Source organism: Physeter macrocephalus, chromosome 10 (genome assembly GCF_002837175.3).
Source record: "Physeter macrocephalus isolate SW-GA chromosome 10, ASM283717v5, whole genome shotgun sequence".
NCBI classification, from domain to species: Eukaryota; Metazoa; Chordata; class Mammalia; order Artiodactyla; family Physeteridae; genus Physeter; species Physeter macrocephalus.
This window is the reverse complement of record NC_041223.1, coordinates 14,454,787-14,471,493: the sequence shown is the minus strand read 5'-3', so window position 1 is coordinate 14,471,493 and position 16,707 is coordinate 14,454,787. Positions and strand designations below refer to the sequence as shown.

The 16,707-nt window shown below is 37.7% G+C and overlaps 1 protein-coding gene across 6 annotated transcripts in view; it reads left to right on the top strand.

The window, feature by feature from the left end:
* Positions 1-16,707, top strand: part of ESR1 (estrogen receptor 1) — a 268,086-nt gene that overhangs the window by 86,864 nt on the left and 164,515 nt on the right. For all 6 annotated transcript variants that reach the window (XM_028494825.1, XM_028494823.1, XM_028494821.2 and 3 more), the window contains one exon: positions 14,909-15,244. In XM_028494825.1, the coding sequence (XP_028350626.1) occupies positions 14,909-15,244 (336 nt within the window). The remainder of the gene's footprint in view (positions 1-14,908; positions 15,245-16,707) is intronic.

The window sequence follows — 16,707 nt, the reverse complement described above, 5'->3', positions numbered from 1 at the left end:
TCTCTGAAAAATAAAATCTTTAGTTTCAGGAGCTCTGTGTTCTATTCCTTCACTTTAAAATTGTGGGAAAAATAACTGTCATTTCCTTATCCCTGTCTCCAATTCCCTCATCATTTTCAGCAAGCCAATTTTCTCTCTTTTTTCTGTCTACTGTAAGGAACTTTTTACTTTGCTCCATTCTCTGCAATTCAGGGCTCACAATTTCTTTGAGCTTCTCAGATTATCCTTTGTACTTGTGTCTACATTTTTATTAAAATACCTTCAGCCTTCTTTTGACTCCATCATCTGTACATTGCCGTATTTAAAACCCATCTGCTTATTGATTGAAACTAACTCTCTGTCCTGCTTAATCATATTGGATGTGTAACTTCTGAATGAGTTAAAAAATCATCATGTACTGTGAAAGAATTTGCTAGCATATTCATGTTACTGCATAATGTGCAATGAAGCCGAAGTAAAATAACTCATAATAAATATAATATCAAGAAACGATAGTGAGAATCTGCATATCCTGTGCACTGAGTCAACAGCCAATAAGGCAAATCGTCATGACATTTGACAAATCATAGTAGTATCAGGGATGGTATAGCGAGTAAAAGGGCATGGACATTGAGATTAGCAGTCTTGAGTTCTAATTTTTTGTCAGTTCCTAATTGTGTGCCCTTGGGTTAAGCCATCGTTACCTCTACAGGCCCTTTCATTTATAAAATTAGGGTTAATATCTCAGATGTTTCAATGAAGTGATATGTAAAGCACCCTCCACAGAACATAGTATAATCGCCTCCATAATGATAATTCTCATCCTTCCAAGAAATGGACACTTCTGCTTTGAATTCAGGATAGGTGAACTTCAGCCTAGATAAAACCACTTTATTATCATTATTGCACAAATGTACTCCATGGGTAGCTAAACTTGCTTTCCCGTCCTCTACCAGCTAAAACCTTGGTATCAGCTCTAAAGAATATATTAGATGGAATAGCCCATCTGATCAAATCTCCACTAAATATTCTTTCTAGTTTTAAAAATATTTCTTATTCAGTTACAAAACAAGTCTATCACCTGGCTTGAAACAATTTCTTCTACCTTTTCCCTAGTCAGACCATTCAGACAGTCATCACTAACTTAATGACTACACAGGCTTTTTCTGGAAGGCTGGAGGCCCTAGACACTGAGGTATTCCTATGAATAAACCTAACATCCATGTGTTCAATTCTAATAGCTTCTTTCTTAGTTGAATCAAAGCCCTGCCAGTTTAAACAGGATAATTTCAGATTGTTTACTGGACATCCCAGAATCACAATAAAAATATACTTTATATGCCATAACCATTTCCAAAAATATAGTAAGCTTAAAAGAGATATACACTTACCAATTGTCAAGAATCAAAGAATTTGATGAAGCTGATTATATATGGGGCTGTGGCCCCAGCCCTCGTGAGAAAGGGCAAAAGTCCCCCTGTGTTCTCTCCAGAAGGGACAGTATGCTTTTGGGGAAGCCCTTTCCTTACTAAGAAAGCTGGAATCTGCAATTAATTTTCCACCCATATCTCCCTTTGGAACATATCCTAATTACATATCTATAATTTCATGAGCTATGAGTAAAGTCTAAGAACTTTTCTCTGAAATGGCAGCAATAGGAGTGTTTTTTTTTTTTTCATTTGGGCTACAATCTTCATTTTGATGCTCAACTCTTTATCCTTTATCGTAACTTCTGATTTGCACTAAACATGGGCAAAATGACTGGCTTTTAGAAATGGACACAGGTGCAATACGTGTGAGGCCAGGGAACCACCTAATTATCTTCACAAAGTATTAGGACTTCAAAGAATTCAAAGATTCTGTAAGTTCGACTTATGTTTGGACTGTGATTATGATTGATGTGTTATCCAAGTCTTGAGCTGTTTTTACAGATTTTTTTAAAGTTTGCATCTTATTTGAGTTCAAGAGTGTTCCGGCCAGCTTATTTTGGAATATCTTCTGCTACCCTAACTACTGACATCAGCTTTTGCATTCTGACTGAGGACTTCTTTCTTTTTTCTCTCTCTCTCTCTTCCTGCATCCCTAGCAGTGGAAATCTAGTTTTATAGGAAACCAGTAGTTATGTCAGGTTGCTAGGTATCTTCCCACTGAAGAACAAGTATTCTGGAGCAGCATATATTTAGTATTTGACATTTAATAAACATGCTTGTTTAAGATATTTTCAATAGAATTTCAGCTCTGGCAATTGTAAACAAAGGATCCAGTTGGTATTTGGTGAGGCAAACAGATGTGGACACGCTTCCTGCATTGAGATGCATTAATTTTTCTGAAAAGTGGATAAGAACTTGTGAGAGTGAATAATGGAGTTCAAATCAGATGGGGCAAGATATTTGATATTCAGGAATAAATCACAGTATAATAAATCTGTTACTCTTCTTGGATTGAATGAGGAGTCGCTAACACTGAAATATAGTCAAAGAAGAGGAAAATGGAGATTTTGTAGAGGAGAGCCTGGCCCCGAGATGATACTTCTACCCTCAGTGGAATGTTGTCTTCTTTGAAAGGCGCTGGTTCTAGTCAGTACATGAAACATTCATTGATCATTACCTAGGAAAGCTCATTTATTTACAAGGTACAGAGTTAAATCTAGCGGGAAATACAAAGAACTAGGCACAGTCCTTATCATTAAGAAACTTTCAACTCTTGGCATGTTTCAGAGAGAGAAACTTTCTGGCTTGGGGCAATAAGGGGCTCCTTTGGCATAAGTATGGTGACAAAGAATTGCTCCTGCTGTATCAGTGGTAAGAACGAGATATTTCCTTTTGCTGAGCTCTCTATTAATACGGGTGGTAGAATTTTGTGATCCTTAAGGCTCTTGATAATTCTGTTTCCTCCTCCTCTATTATTAGTACTTGTTCAAGTCAACATTTTAGGAAAGGAGCCCAGTGATTTCTATTAGCTACCAGGTCAAGTAATAAATTCATCATTTACCATATATTTATCGAGCCCCTAATTTGCCCAGCTCTGAGCTGTAGGGTGTATGGAAAAATTTCTAATAGATTTAAGGTGACAGAGTTCACAAATGAGTGTTTGTAGAAAGGAATAGACCCTTTTAAGCCTCAAGAAATATGACATTCACCCACCTGAGGATTTGTTAAGTCACCAGCAAGGGTGAACTAGTTTGCTGATCCAGTTGTAGGATTGTTGTAAGATGACTGTCCCACTGGCAGGCACTTCTTGTCCAAGAGAATGTAATTGGGTGTTGGTGACTCAAGCAAGGCTCGGAAGACTCCTCCATGACCAAATTAAGGACAACAGGGGCTTCATTTGTATCCAATGCCGCACCAATCAGCATGAGACAGAGAAGAGACCCATGGGGAGGAGGGGAGACAAACTGTTTCTTTTATAAGTTGGAGAAGGGAAAACTGCGGGTCTGAGTAGCGGAACTGCTAAGAAATGGGAGAAAAGTGAGAACTTCATAGGCTAAACCTTGGTGTCTTATTTATTCCTCTTGGCTACAGAATGCCTGCCAGCAGGAGACTCATCACTAAGATATTACAGGGAAATGAAGCTAGGCAAGAAAAATATGTATTGCTTTTTTCCTCACCCCATAAATTTTGTTATTAATAAATCAGATTCTTATAGAACAGCCTGCCACAGCTGCCTCTAGAAACAAGGGTTTATTAGCCGAATTTTTATTAAAATGCACAGTAGTTTTATGAGTGAACCTTATGCTTTTAAGTCAAAACGGGTGTCATCGAGACCATGTGGGATCGTGACTTACTCCACACTTGATTTGGACCTGGACACTTGGTTTTGTTGCTGGGATAAGGCAGCATGATTTGACATGCAATTAAAGGTGTGGTAACCTGTGATTGATTTCCCTTTCTTGGCACTCCCTGTCTAGACTTTTGGGAAAATTCCAAAACAGTGCATTCCTATACGAAGGCTACCTTTTTGGTTGCTTCAGCTTCCAAAAGGGACATTTGTAAAGCAGTACAGCAGCAAGTCAGAACAGGAACAATGCAATCCATTTTGAAATAAAATTTCATCAAAGTAAACTGGATAAATTCTCAAATATTATCAAAGCAGATTATGGTTTTCCAATACGATTTGGTGAGGAGAGAGATGAATACTCTCTCTGCACTTGCTTGCAGAATTCCTTTTAAAAACAATAACATATATGGGTTTTGTTTTCCAGATTGTAAACATAAATACATGCTAATTGCAGAGAAGAATCACTGTGTACTTCTGCAGTTGGTGTTTGTCAAGTGCTTTTCTGGCAGACGACGCCAGCTCAACAGGGCAGAAACGTGGGTTGTTGTAAACTTCTGGGCACACACTCTACGACGGAACAGGCATGACCAGGCAGGGCTGGCAGCGTATTAATTAAATTTTCTTCTGTCATAGAACTTCAGCTGCTCCCTTCCATCATTGCTGAGTTCTTATTGTCACAGCAGATAGGAACCTAGCTCTGGGGCCTGGAAAGAAGCATGAAGACTGGGCTGGGGTAGCATGATTGGCCACCATGGGGGGCTCTGGTTACTCTTATGCCAATGGAATAATTAGAGCAGGTACCACTGGAGTCCTAGTTTAGGAGGAAAGGGGGGAAATGTGCTCTTTGCGTCCACAGGAGGAAACACTGCTCATCTGTACACAAGTTTACTCATCAAGGACAATTAACTCACCATGGTTAATCACCCCAAAGGAACCTACTATTAAGAGAACTTGCCAGTTTATTTGAATTTGGGTGCTGGCAGATGACACCATGGGATATTATGGCTCCTCATGAATACTGCAGTCTATTGAGAGGTTGATAGATAGGCCACTGGGCTGGAGGAGAAGGACCAAGTTAGTTGGTATACAGCACTTGGGACAATTGAGGTTAACTGGTGGTGGTGACAGTAGCCTGGTGGAAAAGTTAATAATTAACTACTTTCAAGGAAAACTGAATTAACCAATCTTGTCTGGGTCATGTACACGACCTTCTCCCCACTACTAACAGATTTATTCCAAAGTTATATAAGATAATGGAAACAAAACTTAACAATTTGGGGAGGGCACAGAGGAATCAAGTCATAAAATTAGACCACAGGGTACTTCGGTCACATAGCTGGATCAGGAGATTGAATGTGGAAAGACTGATCCTAACTTACTTCTTTTATTTAGCAATTTATTTAAGACTTTTGTTACTTAAATTGATCACATAAAGTGAGTTGCCTTACCAGAAAGACCGATTTCAAACACTGCTATAATAAAATTCCAACAACTGGAATTCCAAGATGTTTTAATATATCAAACTTGTGTTATTAATATATTCAATATGATTCTAGGTCCTACCGACTCATTTATGTATTCCACCGAAATATCTATTGAAGTCTGGTAGGTTATTATGTCTAATGGTAAACAAGACAGATGTAATCTCTGCCTTCATGTGGTTTGTAATTGAGTAGTCTTTGATATTTTGTTGTGATTGTTGTATGTCTTTAATAGGAGACGCTTATAATTTTAACTTGTGTTAAACACTGACCATAACTAACACTCTCTCTCTCTCTCTCTCTCTCTCTCTCTCTCTCTCTGTCTCCCTCTCTATATATATTTTAGGAAAAGATAAAAAGCTACAACAGGGTTAAATTTATGTGCCCTGTTACAAAGCTTATTCTACATCCTGAAAACTTTTTAAGCAGCAAAGATATAATCTTTGTAGTTTCAATTTATAGGTCGGTGTTTCTGACAGCCTTAAATTTTCCTCTTGACCAACTCCATGGTCTTCTCCATACACAATGCAATCATGAATGTAGAATTATACTTTGACGCAAGCTCTTGGGTAGGATGACTCAGCTGTTCTCCTTCAACATAGCGGCCTGAATGGCAGTGACTAGTTATTCCAAACAATCAAGAAGCAGTATAAAATTAATTTTCAAATTATATGAGAGCACTTCTTGCTCAGTGTTTTGCCCTTGACTTTTAAGAACTAAACTTTTCATTTTAGATCAGTTTTACATTTACAGAACTATTGCCAGGATAGTACAGAGAGTTCTCGGATGCCCCACATCCAGTTTCCTCTGTGGGTAACATCTCATACTACTATTTGGTACTTTCATCACTATGAATGAACCAATATTGATATTTTATCATTAACTGAAGTCAATTATTGTTCAGACTTCCTTAGCTATTACCCAATACTTTTCATCTGTTCTGGGATCCCATCAGGATATATTATATTAAATATTCATGTTTTCTTAGGCTCCCCTGATTGTGACAGTTTCTGAGGCTTTCTTTGTTTTTGATGACCTTGCCAGTTTTGAGGATTACTGGTCAGATATTTGGTGGAACGTCTCTCAATTTGGATTTGTCTGATGGTTTTCTCATGGTTAGACTTGGGTTAATGAGTTTGGGGAGGGAGACCAGAAATGTAAAGTGTCATTGTCATCACATCATATCAAGGGTACATATAATCAATCAATATGACTTATCACTGTTGATGTTGACCTTGACAACCTTACTTGAGGGAGGATTTGTCAGGTTTCTGTACTGTAAGGTTATTCTTTTCTTCTCCTTTTTCACACAGTTAGCTTTGGAAGGAAGTGCTTATGTGCAGCTCATACTTAAGGAATGGGGGGTTATGCCTTAAGGCTGGAGTACTTACATAAATTAGTTGGAGTTGTCTATTCTCAGTTAATTTATTTATATCAGTGTAGACTCATGGATATTTATGTTTTGGGGTATAATCCAATTCTTATTTATTTTGCTGCTCATGTTGTTCCAGCTTTGGGGCTGGGAGCTTTATGAGTTGGTTCCTGTATTCTTTTGACATACACATCATTGAGCGATTTTTTTTTTTTTTATCACGTTCTTCCTTTTAGTTCTGTCACTACAAGATGGTTCAGACTCATGTTGTATATTTCCTTCCCCAGTCCTAGAATCAGCCATTTTTCCGTGGAGTCATGGTTCTCTTATTGGAAACCAAGATCTGAGCAGTAGATGTACTTTCTGTTACTGGGGTATTGTTACTTCTAGAACCTCTAAGCTGACAGTGCAAGGAGATATATGTGTTTGTACTAACCCATGTATATACACCTATTTATAAATATTTTTATTTATATATTTTTATACAGCTTAACATCTGTATCTGTCTTAAGCTAAACATGAATACACACTGATGTCTCCAACTCTTACCATTACAGCATGGATCATTCTAGTCTTCTCTTACTTACAAGTCACTTCTTTCTGCAACAGTGTGAAACCTGGCTCCCATTATGTGCCATTCATTTACTTAATTATTTAATTGCAATATACCTAAGAGTGGTTTCACAATTCTTATAACCTTTAAAGGCAAAAGGGGCTATACACAAACACTGTACTCTAGTTGATAAAGTTATAACAATTAAGGGTCTTTTTATGGCCCAAAATGTGGTCTGTCTCAGTGAATGTTCCATTGGAGCTCGAGAAAAATGTGTATTCATCTGTTATTTGATGGAGTCTTCTATAAATATCAATTAGATCAAGTTGATTGATAGTATTTTTGAGGTCAATTCCATTCATATTGATTTTCTGCTTACTTAAGTAATCAGTTATTGACAGGGAGATAATGATGTTTCCAACTATAATAGCAGATCTATTTTGCTTTCCAGTTCTAACCTTATTGCCTCCCAACAGAAGTATCTTTAAAAAATGGATATAATATATGAAACAACTGTTTTGGCTTTTTTTGCGGTATGCGGACCTGTCACTGTTGTGGCCTCTCCCATCGCGGAGCACAGGCTCCGGCCGTGCAGGCTCAGCGGCCATGGCTCACAGGCCTAGCCGCTCCACGGCTCACTGTTGTGGCCTCTCCCATCGCGGAGCACAGGCTCCGGCCGTGCAGGCTCAGCGGCCATGGCTCACAGGCCTAGCCGCTCCGCGGCATGTGGGATCTTCCCGGACCGGGGCACGAGCCCGTGTTCCCGGCATCGGCAGGCGGACTCTCAACCACTGCGCCACCAGGGAAGCCCGAAACAACTGTTTTTAAACCTTGGATATCAGGCAGCGTGGGGCAGTGTTTCTTGAGAAAGGGAAAATAAATGAGGTGAGCCCTACTGTTGCTCCAACTTCCTGCCTGGAGAGAAATTCGAGGCCATAGCCAGGGAGGGGCAACTCAGGTGTAATTAAACACAGAAATTAGTACATGATGGTTATCCGATGAATGACACAAGAAAAGGAAAAGATGAAAGAAAAGCTACAAGAATGAAGGAGGTAGAGCCACTAGACTGGAGTGGGGTCCAAGATTGACTATGGAGGAAATGAGATTTTACTTGGGATTTGGTGGCCAATATAAGAGGAGTGGAAATTGTACAAGGTGGTGATGTTGGAAAGTATTATAAAAAGTGGCAAGGCCAACCCTGTTTCATAAAAAAGTAAAGGTTTGTGGAGGGGGTTTGTAAAGATAGATTTGAAAAGTACTTTGGGATTATTTATGGAAATTCATGAGTCAGTGTAGTGTTGGATTTTATTCAATAGGTTAGTGGCTTTTTAAATTTAAAATACAACCAGTAAACTCTTTTAAAAATAAGTTATTTCCCTAATCCCAGTACAAAATACATATATATATATATATATATATATATATATACACAGCTGCTTTAGACAAATGGGGGAAAAGGGGCAACCAGAAGCCCTGATTGTACCCCTACTGCTTAGAATTGCCAAGAGTCTTCAGAGCACAGTTAAACAACTGCTGTAACTAAGGAGGTCTTTGAGAGCTTTAGATGGACAATACATAACAGGTTAAAATAGGTGTGTAATGGAGATTATTCAATTGCCAGTTGATTTGATTGGAAGGAAGATTGAAGGTAGGCAGGGAGACAAATTAGTAGCTGCTGCATCAATCTAGGCAAAAAGGGAGAGGAGTGTGAACCAGGATGGTGGCAGTGAAGATAGAGTGAAAGGGAGTAAAGGAAGAGATATGTGAGTAAATACAGGTTGGGGTGATTTGCTGGATGTGAAAGGAGGGAGAGGAAGAGCATTAAGTAGCTTTAAATGAACTGGATAATTCATCACCTCAAAGTGGATCATTGATGTACCATCATCAATGATCCACTTCGAGGCTATGATAATATTAATAATAATCTATAATTACATAATTCACCTGGGTTGAAATCTCTGTGCTGCTCTTGGTGTGACCTTGGTCATAATACTTATTCTAAACTTCTTTTTTTCTGTTAAATGGGGACTATACCAGTGCCTACCTTACAAGATTCATTTCTAGTATTTGAAGGGAAAGCATTAGAATTGATGCAGGGAAGTTTCTCTGGTGCAAGTTTCATTAGTTCTTATCTTTATTTAATTCTTAACTAATCGGAACTCCTGTTTTCTTCAACATGTTGAATTAAAAAGCTTTTAGTGTATTTCTCTGCCTGGGTTTTTAATACCTCATGAATAATGTGGAATTATTGAGAAACAAAAGAAAGGTGATTATGCAAATGTATGAAATATTTAATAATACATTAAAGTAGTCTTGGGAAATTGGAGAAATAACTTTACTGAAGTTATAGTAGCTTTTTGTAGAGGCAAAGGGTACTAAGAAGAAAAAAGATCATTTCAGAAAAAGAAAATTTTAAAAGCAGAATGCATTAGAAGCAAATAAGCCAATGAATTCTATTAATTAATGAATATTCATATAGCATATTCATTTTTCCTAAGATATAATGGCCAAGCCAAAGAGTTTAAAGAATTTAAAAAAGAAGGATGATTAAATAAACTCAAGTATTAGAAGCAGTCTTTCAAAACTCCTAGTTTGATGCATTAGGACAGATCTTTTTATTTTAGGGCCAGGACATAACTGTTTAAGCAGTGGATATGTCCCCAGCCCCTTTCTCCCTGCCAGGGCTCAGCCCCAACACTGCCTTACAGCGGACCTCCCCAAGCCCAGGCAGCCTTAGAGAGAGTCCTGAGGGATCTTAGAGAGTGCCCTGGGCATCATCTCTCTCCCTTTCATTCTCATTCCAGTGGTCTGTGCTTATTGGTTTAATAAGTTCCCTGAAATTAACACTTCCTAGTGGATTAGAATCACTCAAATTCACATTGAGTATTACTAAGCAGAGGTTCTATACTGCGCTTCTAAGTCCTTACAACAGTGCGACAGGGTATTAGAGAAGGCTTAACCCAAGGGCATAAAATTCAAAGTGGTGGCATTTCACATGTGTGGTGGGCTTGCTTGATGAGAGAGAGTTTGTTTCTCAAGCCTGAGGGTAATCACTGAATTATTGTAAGCTTATGAAGTTTTAAAAGGAATGTAGAGAAATTTGCTGTGATACAACTCTTGTCTAATCAGTGACACAACTTGAGAGCTAATAATGTTTTTACACTAGCATGTCCGTTACATGACATCTGAATTGCGCTGCTAAATATTGTGCTCAATCATTCTGGGAAATGACATTTTGGGGTACTGAATGACAATACATCTTGTTTATATGGCGTTACAAGCCAAAGTCCTACTTGTTACAAATAAACGTCTTGACTGTCAAGAGGCTGCCTGTTTAATATTTGCATGATCTAAGCTAATTGTTTTTTCCCCCCTGCTTTGTGAGCTTTTGTTAAGATACCAAAATAGTTAAAATAATTTAGACAAAGGAAATTGAGCTTAAGTAAAATACTTATCAATCTATGTTGTCTGGAAAAATTCTTGGTAGGGAGCATAGAATGAGTTTTTAAATTTATCTTTGGATTTCAATTATGCATGCCACTCCTATACCCCATCACTGTATATAATTAGGAACTGGCTGTATATTCCATAGTGACACAGGCTGTAATTATTGGTTGTGATCTGCAATTCTCATTTAACCTAGGTTAAGATAGTAGAAGTTGGGCCATTTTTCACCTGTTCCACTCAATTCCAGTTTGATTTTTTTTTGAACTACTATGAAATATGCAATATTATCCCGGTAGTGACACTGATATGTCACTACTAATATGACAATTACTGCTTACAAGTAGAAACAGTTGCTTTCCTCATTGAGCTGTGCCCTGGGATCCTATCACATGCAGTCGGCCACACAATATGTACAACTTGCTATTTTTGTTCTGTTTGTATATTTTATAGAGGCTTTGACATTTGAAAAATATGGAACATTGAGGGGTAAATTTAAGAAAATATTTGTTAATGCTAATTGAATCTACCTTACCCTATTTGATGATTTGATGATTTTATAACTATTTAGCTCTCTCCTCCATCTCTCCGGTTGTGTTTTATTGTTCTGCATTCCAAGCCTGTGGACATTTTTGTCTTGTGTTCAACAACGTGAATTAAATATTTGAGACTCAAAGTGGTGTGGTGATTCAGCTCACTGCTCTAAGTAGTGCTATACCTAAACCATTTGAGAAGTCAGCTTCGAAATTTCTCCAAGAAAGGAAATCTCATGAATTGGCTCAAATGTAACTTTGTCTCCTAGAGAAGCCTTCTTTGTCTCCTCCGATTAGCACCTCCTCCTCCCTTCCGTAGTGTTTTGGGCAGTTCATGCATTCATTCCACAAATAACAGAATAACTTTTGATTCATGGCTTTCTCCCTCCAAGCTGAAAACTTGATGGAGGGTAACATGATCTTTGTTTCCCACTGCATCTTCTGTGAATATACATTGTAAGTATTGAACAAATTTTTACGTAAAGAACAAATACTTTGGTAAACAATTTTTTATAACTGTCACTCCTAGAACCTGAATTGAGTTTAAAATTCTTCTGGAGATCAGATTGTCTGTAGTATGACTGCTGGGAACTTTTAAAGTGGGTGGTAATACTATGTTTTGTTTTGCTTCATTAACCTTCTATCTACTTGTCTTTATTTTGGAAATCTTTTAAAATGAAGATAAATTACAGTTATAACATAAAGCATATTCATTTTTAAAAAGTAAAATGCATGTGTATAGTCATAACTTGATTACTCAGGTAACTTGCTTTCATCTTAGTGTAAACAAGATCACCTTTAACCATTTCTTCTTTATTCAAGTCACTTGCTTTTATCTTTCCATGTAGATCTAATATTAAAAGATTTTATTGGAATGCTGCAGCTTTCCAATAAGATCTGTCCACATTCTCTATCTCTTTATAAAGTTATAGAGTAGGGGGACAAAGAGTATTTGAGGTGTACTCTGTTTAATATTGAAGAACAATGCATTTTTTTCACCCTAGTTCCCACCCAAAGTAGGTAAATAACAATCAGAATCATCTTCTCAAAATTCTGACCTCAGAATTTCCTAAGAAATGTGAACCTGTTGGAATTCTTTGCTTTTGATCTTCTTTTCCTGTATTTCATTCCAAGGCCACTGGTCTTACATTCTAAATGGAAGAACATAGAGTCCTGCAATCTCAGGATGGAAAGTATATTGAAGGTCACGTAGTGCAAATACTGGGTAATTGAATGCCTTTGGTAACACCCCTGTAAAGTCTTCGTCTAGCCTATTCTTGGAAACCTCCAGTGATCTAACACATCCTTTCCTGCAGCAGCAGATTCTATCTTTGTTGTCAGCTTTGACTCCTACAAACTGATACCTTGAAGTGAGCTCTAACTACTCATAGTTTCCACATATTTTTTCTATTTTACCCTTTGGGCTCATAAAGAGCAAGTTGATCCCATCTCCCTTAGTCAGTTTGGGGTGCTATAACAGAAATACCATAGACTTCAGAGATTAAACAGCAAACATTTATTTCTCACAGTTCGGGAGGTTGGGAAGTCCAAGCTTGACAGCACATCTGGTGTCTGATGAGTGCCTGCTTCCCGGCTTGTAGGCAGCTGTCTTCTCATATCCTAACAGGGTGGAGAGGGCAAGCTGGCACCCTGGCCTCTACTTATAAGGGCACTAATCCCATTCATAAAGGCTCTAGCCTCATGACCTAATGACCTCCCAAAAGCCCCACCTCTGAATACCATCACAATGGGGATTAGATTTCAACATATGAATTTGGGGGGGGACACAAACCTTCAGACCATAATGCCATTTTATATAGTATAGCCCATGTGAAGGTGACACTCATGTTTCCTCAAAGTCTTTTTTTCTCTAGGCTAACCCCTTTCGGTTCCTCAGTGGTTCTCCATGTGACCTGATTTCACATCTCCTCACCATCCTAGTTACTCCGAATAGATTTGTTTTGCTTGTCTCTGCAGCATCCAGCACTGAGTGTGATACTCCAGGTGTGCTCTGATGAGCTGAGAGTAGGCTGTGAGTATCACCTTCCTCAGTTCAGATATTATACTCTTGTTAGCACATCTAGCAATGAAAGAGTTGAAGTGTCTGACTATGGACAACGACTGGTCTCATTTTACTTCTTTACTATTTTACTTCTAGGTGTCCTTAAATTTGTCAACTTTGTTGCATACAGTTTTAAAACTCTGTTAACTGGAAAAAAAAAAACAAACTTCATTTCAGAGCTCGGATCTTGCATCATACTTAATAGAGAATGGTCTCGGACAAGTTCATTAACCTTTCTAAAGCAGCAGTTTTATAGTATTTACCTTACAAGATTACTGTGAGGACTAAATTAGTTGTGAAATGCTCACATGTAAAGTATATATTAAAGTGCTTAAGCACATGGTGAGTGCTCAGTGCATGTTAGTGATAATAATCTTTACAATTGTTACTTATTCCAAGAGTTCTGGGAAATGCTAATTTTAATACTGAACAAATAGGAAGGGTTGTGGCTTCATTATATTTTTAGTATCATCTAACATATCTAATCTAGACCTACAAGAATAAAAGCTATACATAAAAAATTCACCACTGCACATTTGTTCAAATGCCTTGACAAATTAGAGCAAAATAGAACAAAGTTCTGACATTAGTTATTCATTTCGAGTAAGAGAACAGGTGATATGTTATAAAGAATGTTGACTTCTCATGTCTTTAATATTAAAAATAATTGTATTAACTTTTTACCAAAACAATTATTTCTTTTATATAAATCTAAGAACTGCTGCTATCTGCCATATTTTGGAAAGATTACAGTTTTTGAAAATATGGAAGCTAGTGATCATTTTTGTCCTTTAAAATATTTGTTTCTGCTGATACATTTCAGCACCACAGCCTGGCCTTTTCCAGGTTAAGATGCTGAGCCAAACCTCAGAGTATCTGCAAGAGAGTGGAGTCTCCCCCTGCCGCACACACACCTATAATTTAGTTAGTGGGAACCACAGCTGGTAAATCTTTGGGGGGAAACTACTTTCAACTATTTAAAAACTTTTGTATCAGGGAAATAGAAATACATTTGTGTCAATCTTAGAACCAAGTAAACAAGTTGAGGGTTGTGGGTCAATTCCTCAGGTGGTGGGGTACAGTTTAGTAGCAATGAAAGACTGACTGAACACCTGTAGGATCCAGAGGCTGTCAGGTACATTTTGGGTAAATCATTCCTCTTTAGTGTCTTCCATTAAGAGGTGTAGTTGGATGATAAGGATGTTTATTAAATGCTTTTTTAAAGATGCCTTTTTAATTTACTGTTGAAAAAATATTCATAGCAGAAGCAATCTTTGATATAAGCCATATTTCAAGAATAATTATTATCATGTCCTTTTTATAGCAGCTCTTACACACACACACACACACACACACACACACACACACACACACACACCCCAGTGGCTTGTTAGACCAGCTTGTACTGGCTCACAAAAGCTTACTGTTAACTTTTCAGGAGTTTTGTATGCTGCTTAATCTCAGACAGCTAGCTTGAAATTTGCCATGGAAATGGGAGTAGTTACACCATGGAAATTGGTGAATGCTACAAATCAAAGCCTTTTTTTTCTCGTGGACAGCTGGTTTTTAAACACTTACCAGCACAACTGTGCCCCAAACTCCTTCCTCAAATAAAATAAAGGGCTGTTAGCATTGAAGATGGTTTTAGTGTGAAAGTTTATATGAGAAAAAAAGTAAACTGTTTTTTTTTTTCCCCTGTGTTCTCAGGGATACGGAAAGACCGCAGAGGAGGGAGAATGTTGAAGCACAAGCGCCAGAGAGATGATGGGGAGGGCAGGAACGAAGCGGAGCCCTCTGGAGACAGGAGATCTGCCAACCTTTGGCCAAGCCCACTCTTGATTAAACACACTAAGAAGAACAGCCCCGTCTTGTCCCTGACAGCCGATCAGATGATCAGTGCCTTGTTGGAGGCTGAGCCCCCCATAATCTATTCCGAGTACGATCCTACCAGACCCTTCAGTGAGGCTTCAATGATGGGCTTGCTGACCAGCCTTGCAGACAGGGAGCTGGTCCACATGATCAACTGGGCAAAGAGGGTGCCAGGTAAGAACACTAAGCTCGACTGTTTTTTTCAGAGCCATTAACTATTCATGAACTGGTTGCGGTATCATGGGAGAAACAGTGGGAAACAATAGTTTGTTATCTAATTGGTTTCAAGGTTACATCAGAATTGGTTAAAATTTTTCAGTATCCATACACTGTAATTCTCCTGGAAGTTAGGATATAATGTTTTGAAATCAAAATCTAGATGATTAAAGTCTTTAATCTGACATTATTTTTAACCCATCGATATTCACCAAAAAATTGGGGGTGGACTCTAGGTAATAAATGCATTTAATATTATATGTTCACAGTGGCAGAAGTTTTTAACACTAAGTGATCTATGCCCTATAAATTTTTAATATTGAGGACTTTTCTTCAAAACACCTAAATTATGAATCATCAATTTTACCTAAAAAGATTTTATTTTAAGGTATTTATAGACTAAAGAGATAATAATTTTTTTTTGTTTTTTTACTGAATGCCACTTATTCATTCAACTGTCTAGTCTTAATATTTTAGGACAAAGGTAATACAATAGAAAAATAAATTAAGTTCTCATCCCTGAGAGGAGCTTGTAGGAAGATGACAGTGGCTGAAGTGATACTTGGTCCTTCAGTTGATACTCTCAGAACTGGTGTTCCTGTAAAACTTGACTGTTGCTCTTGTTGTTCAGGGAGAAGAACTCTAGTTATTATGGAAACAAGACTAGAAAATGACCTCCTCCATGCCCCATCATATCCATTCAGGAGCTAACGTAGATGAACCAAGGCAAGAGGAAGTTAAATCTTTTTTTCTGGGCTTATAGATCAAATGAGTAATGAATTTAGACAGCGGTTGTCTTGTGTGCTTTCTTTTAATAGATTAAATTAATTATTACCTATGAAGCAGGGGACTTTTTTTTTAATTAAACTAAATAAATGTGGAGTTTTGTACTTGCATTTTAGAGATCTATTATAGGCCAAGAAAAACATACCTGGCCTTAGATACTGGTTCATGTATTTGCATTTCTTAACATATGAACATGTGGTCCTCTGAATAAGGAGCCAGCAATGTTGTGATCCAAACTTGGTAGAGGGCATCTATTTAGGTAGCAGAGGTTGGGTTACATGGAAACATGGGGATTAACAGGCATATTTAGATTTCAGACTCAGTCCAACTGGCAAATAAAAATTCCCAGCCATCTTTGGAATTAAGAGTTTTAATGAGCACTTACCTACCTTAGCATTCCCATGTGAAGCAGATCCATGATAAGTAAATATTGGAATTTACATGTAATGTGGTTATGGGTTTTATCTTTATATTTATTATTGCCTTTGTTTAAAAAAATACTTTGGGAGAAGAGGAAAAAACAAACAAACAACTAAGGGTCATATCCCTGAGAGCCAACTTTAGTTACTGTTAAGTTTTATTGTCCTATAAGCGTATATTTTCCTGAATGAAGTTTTGGTAATACTAGTTCCAGA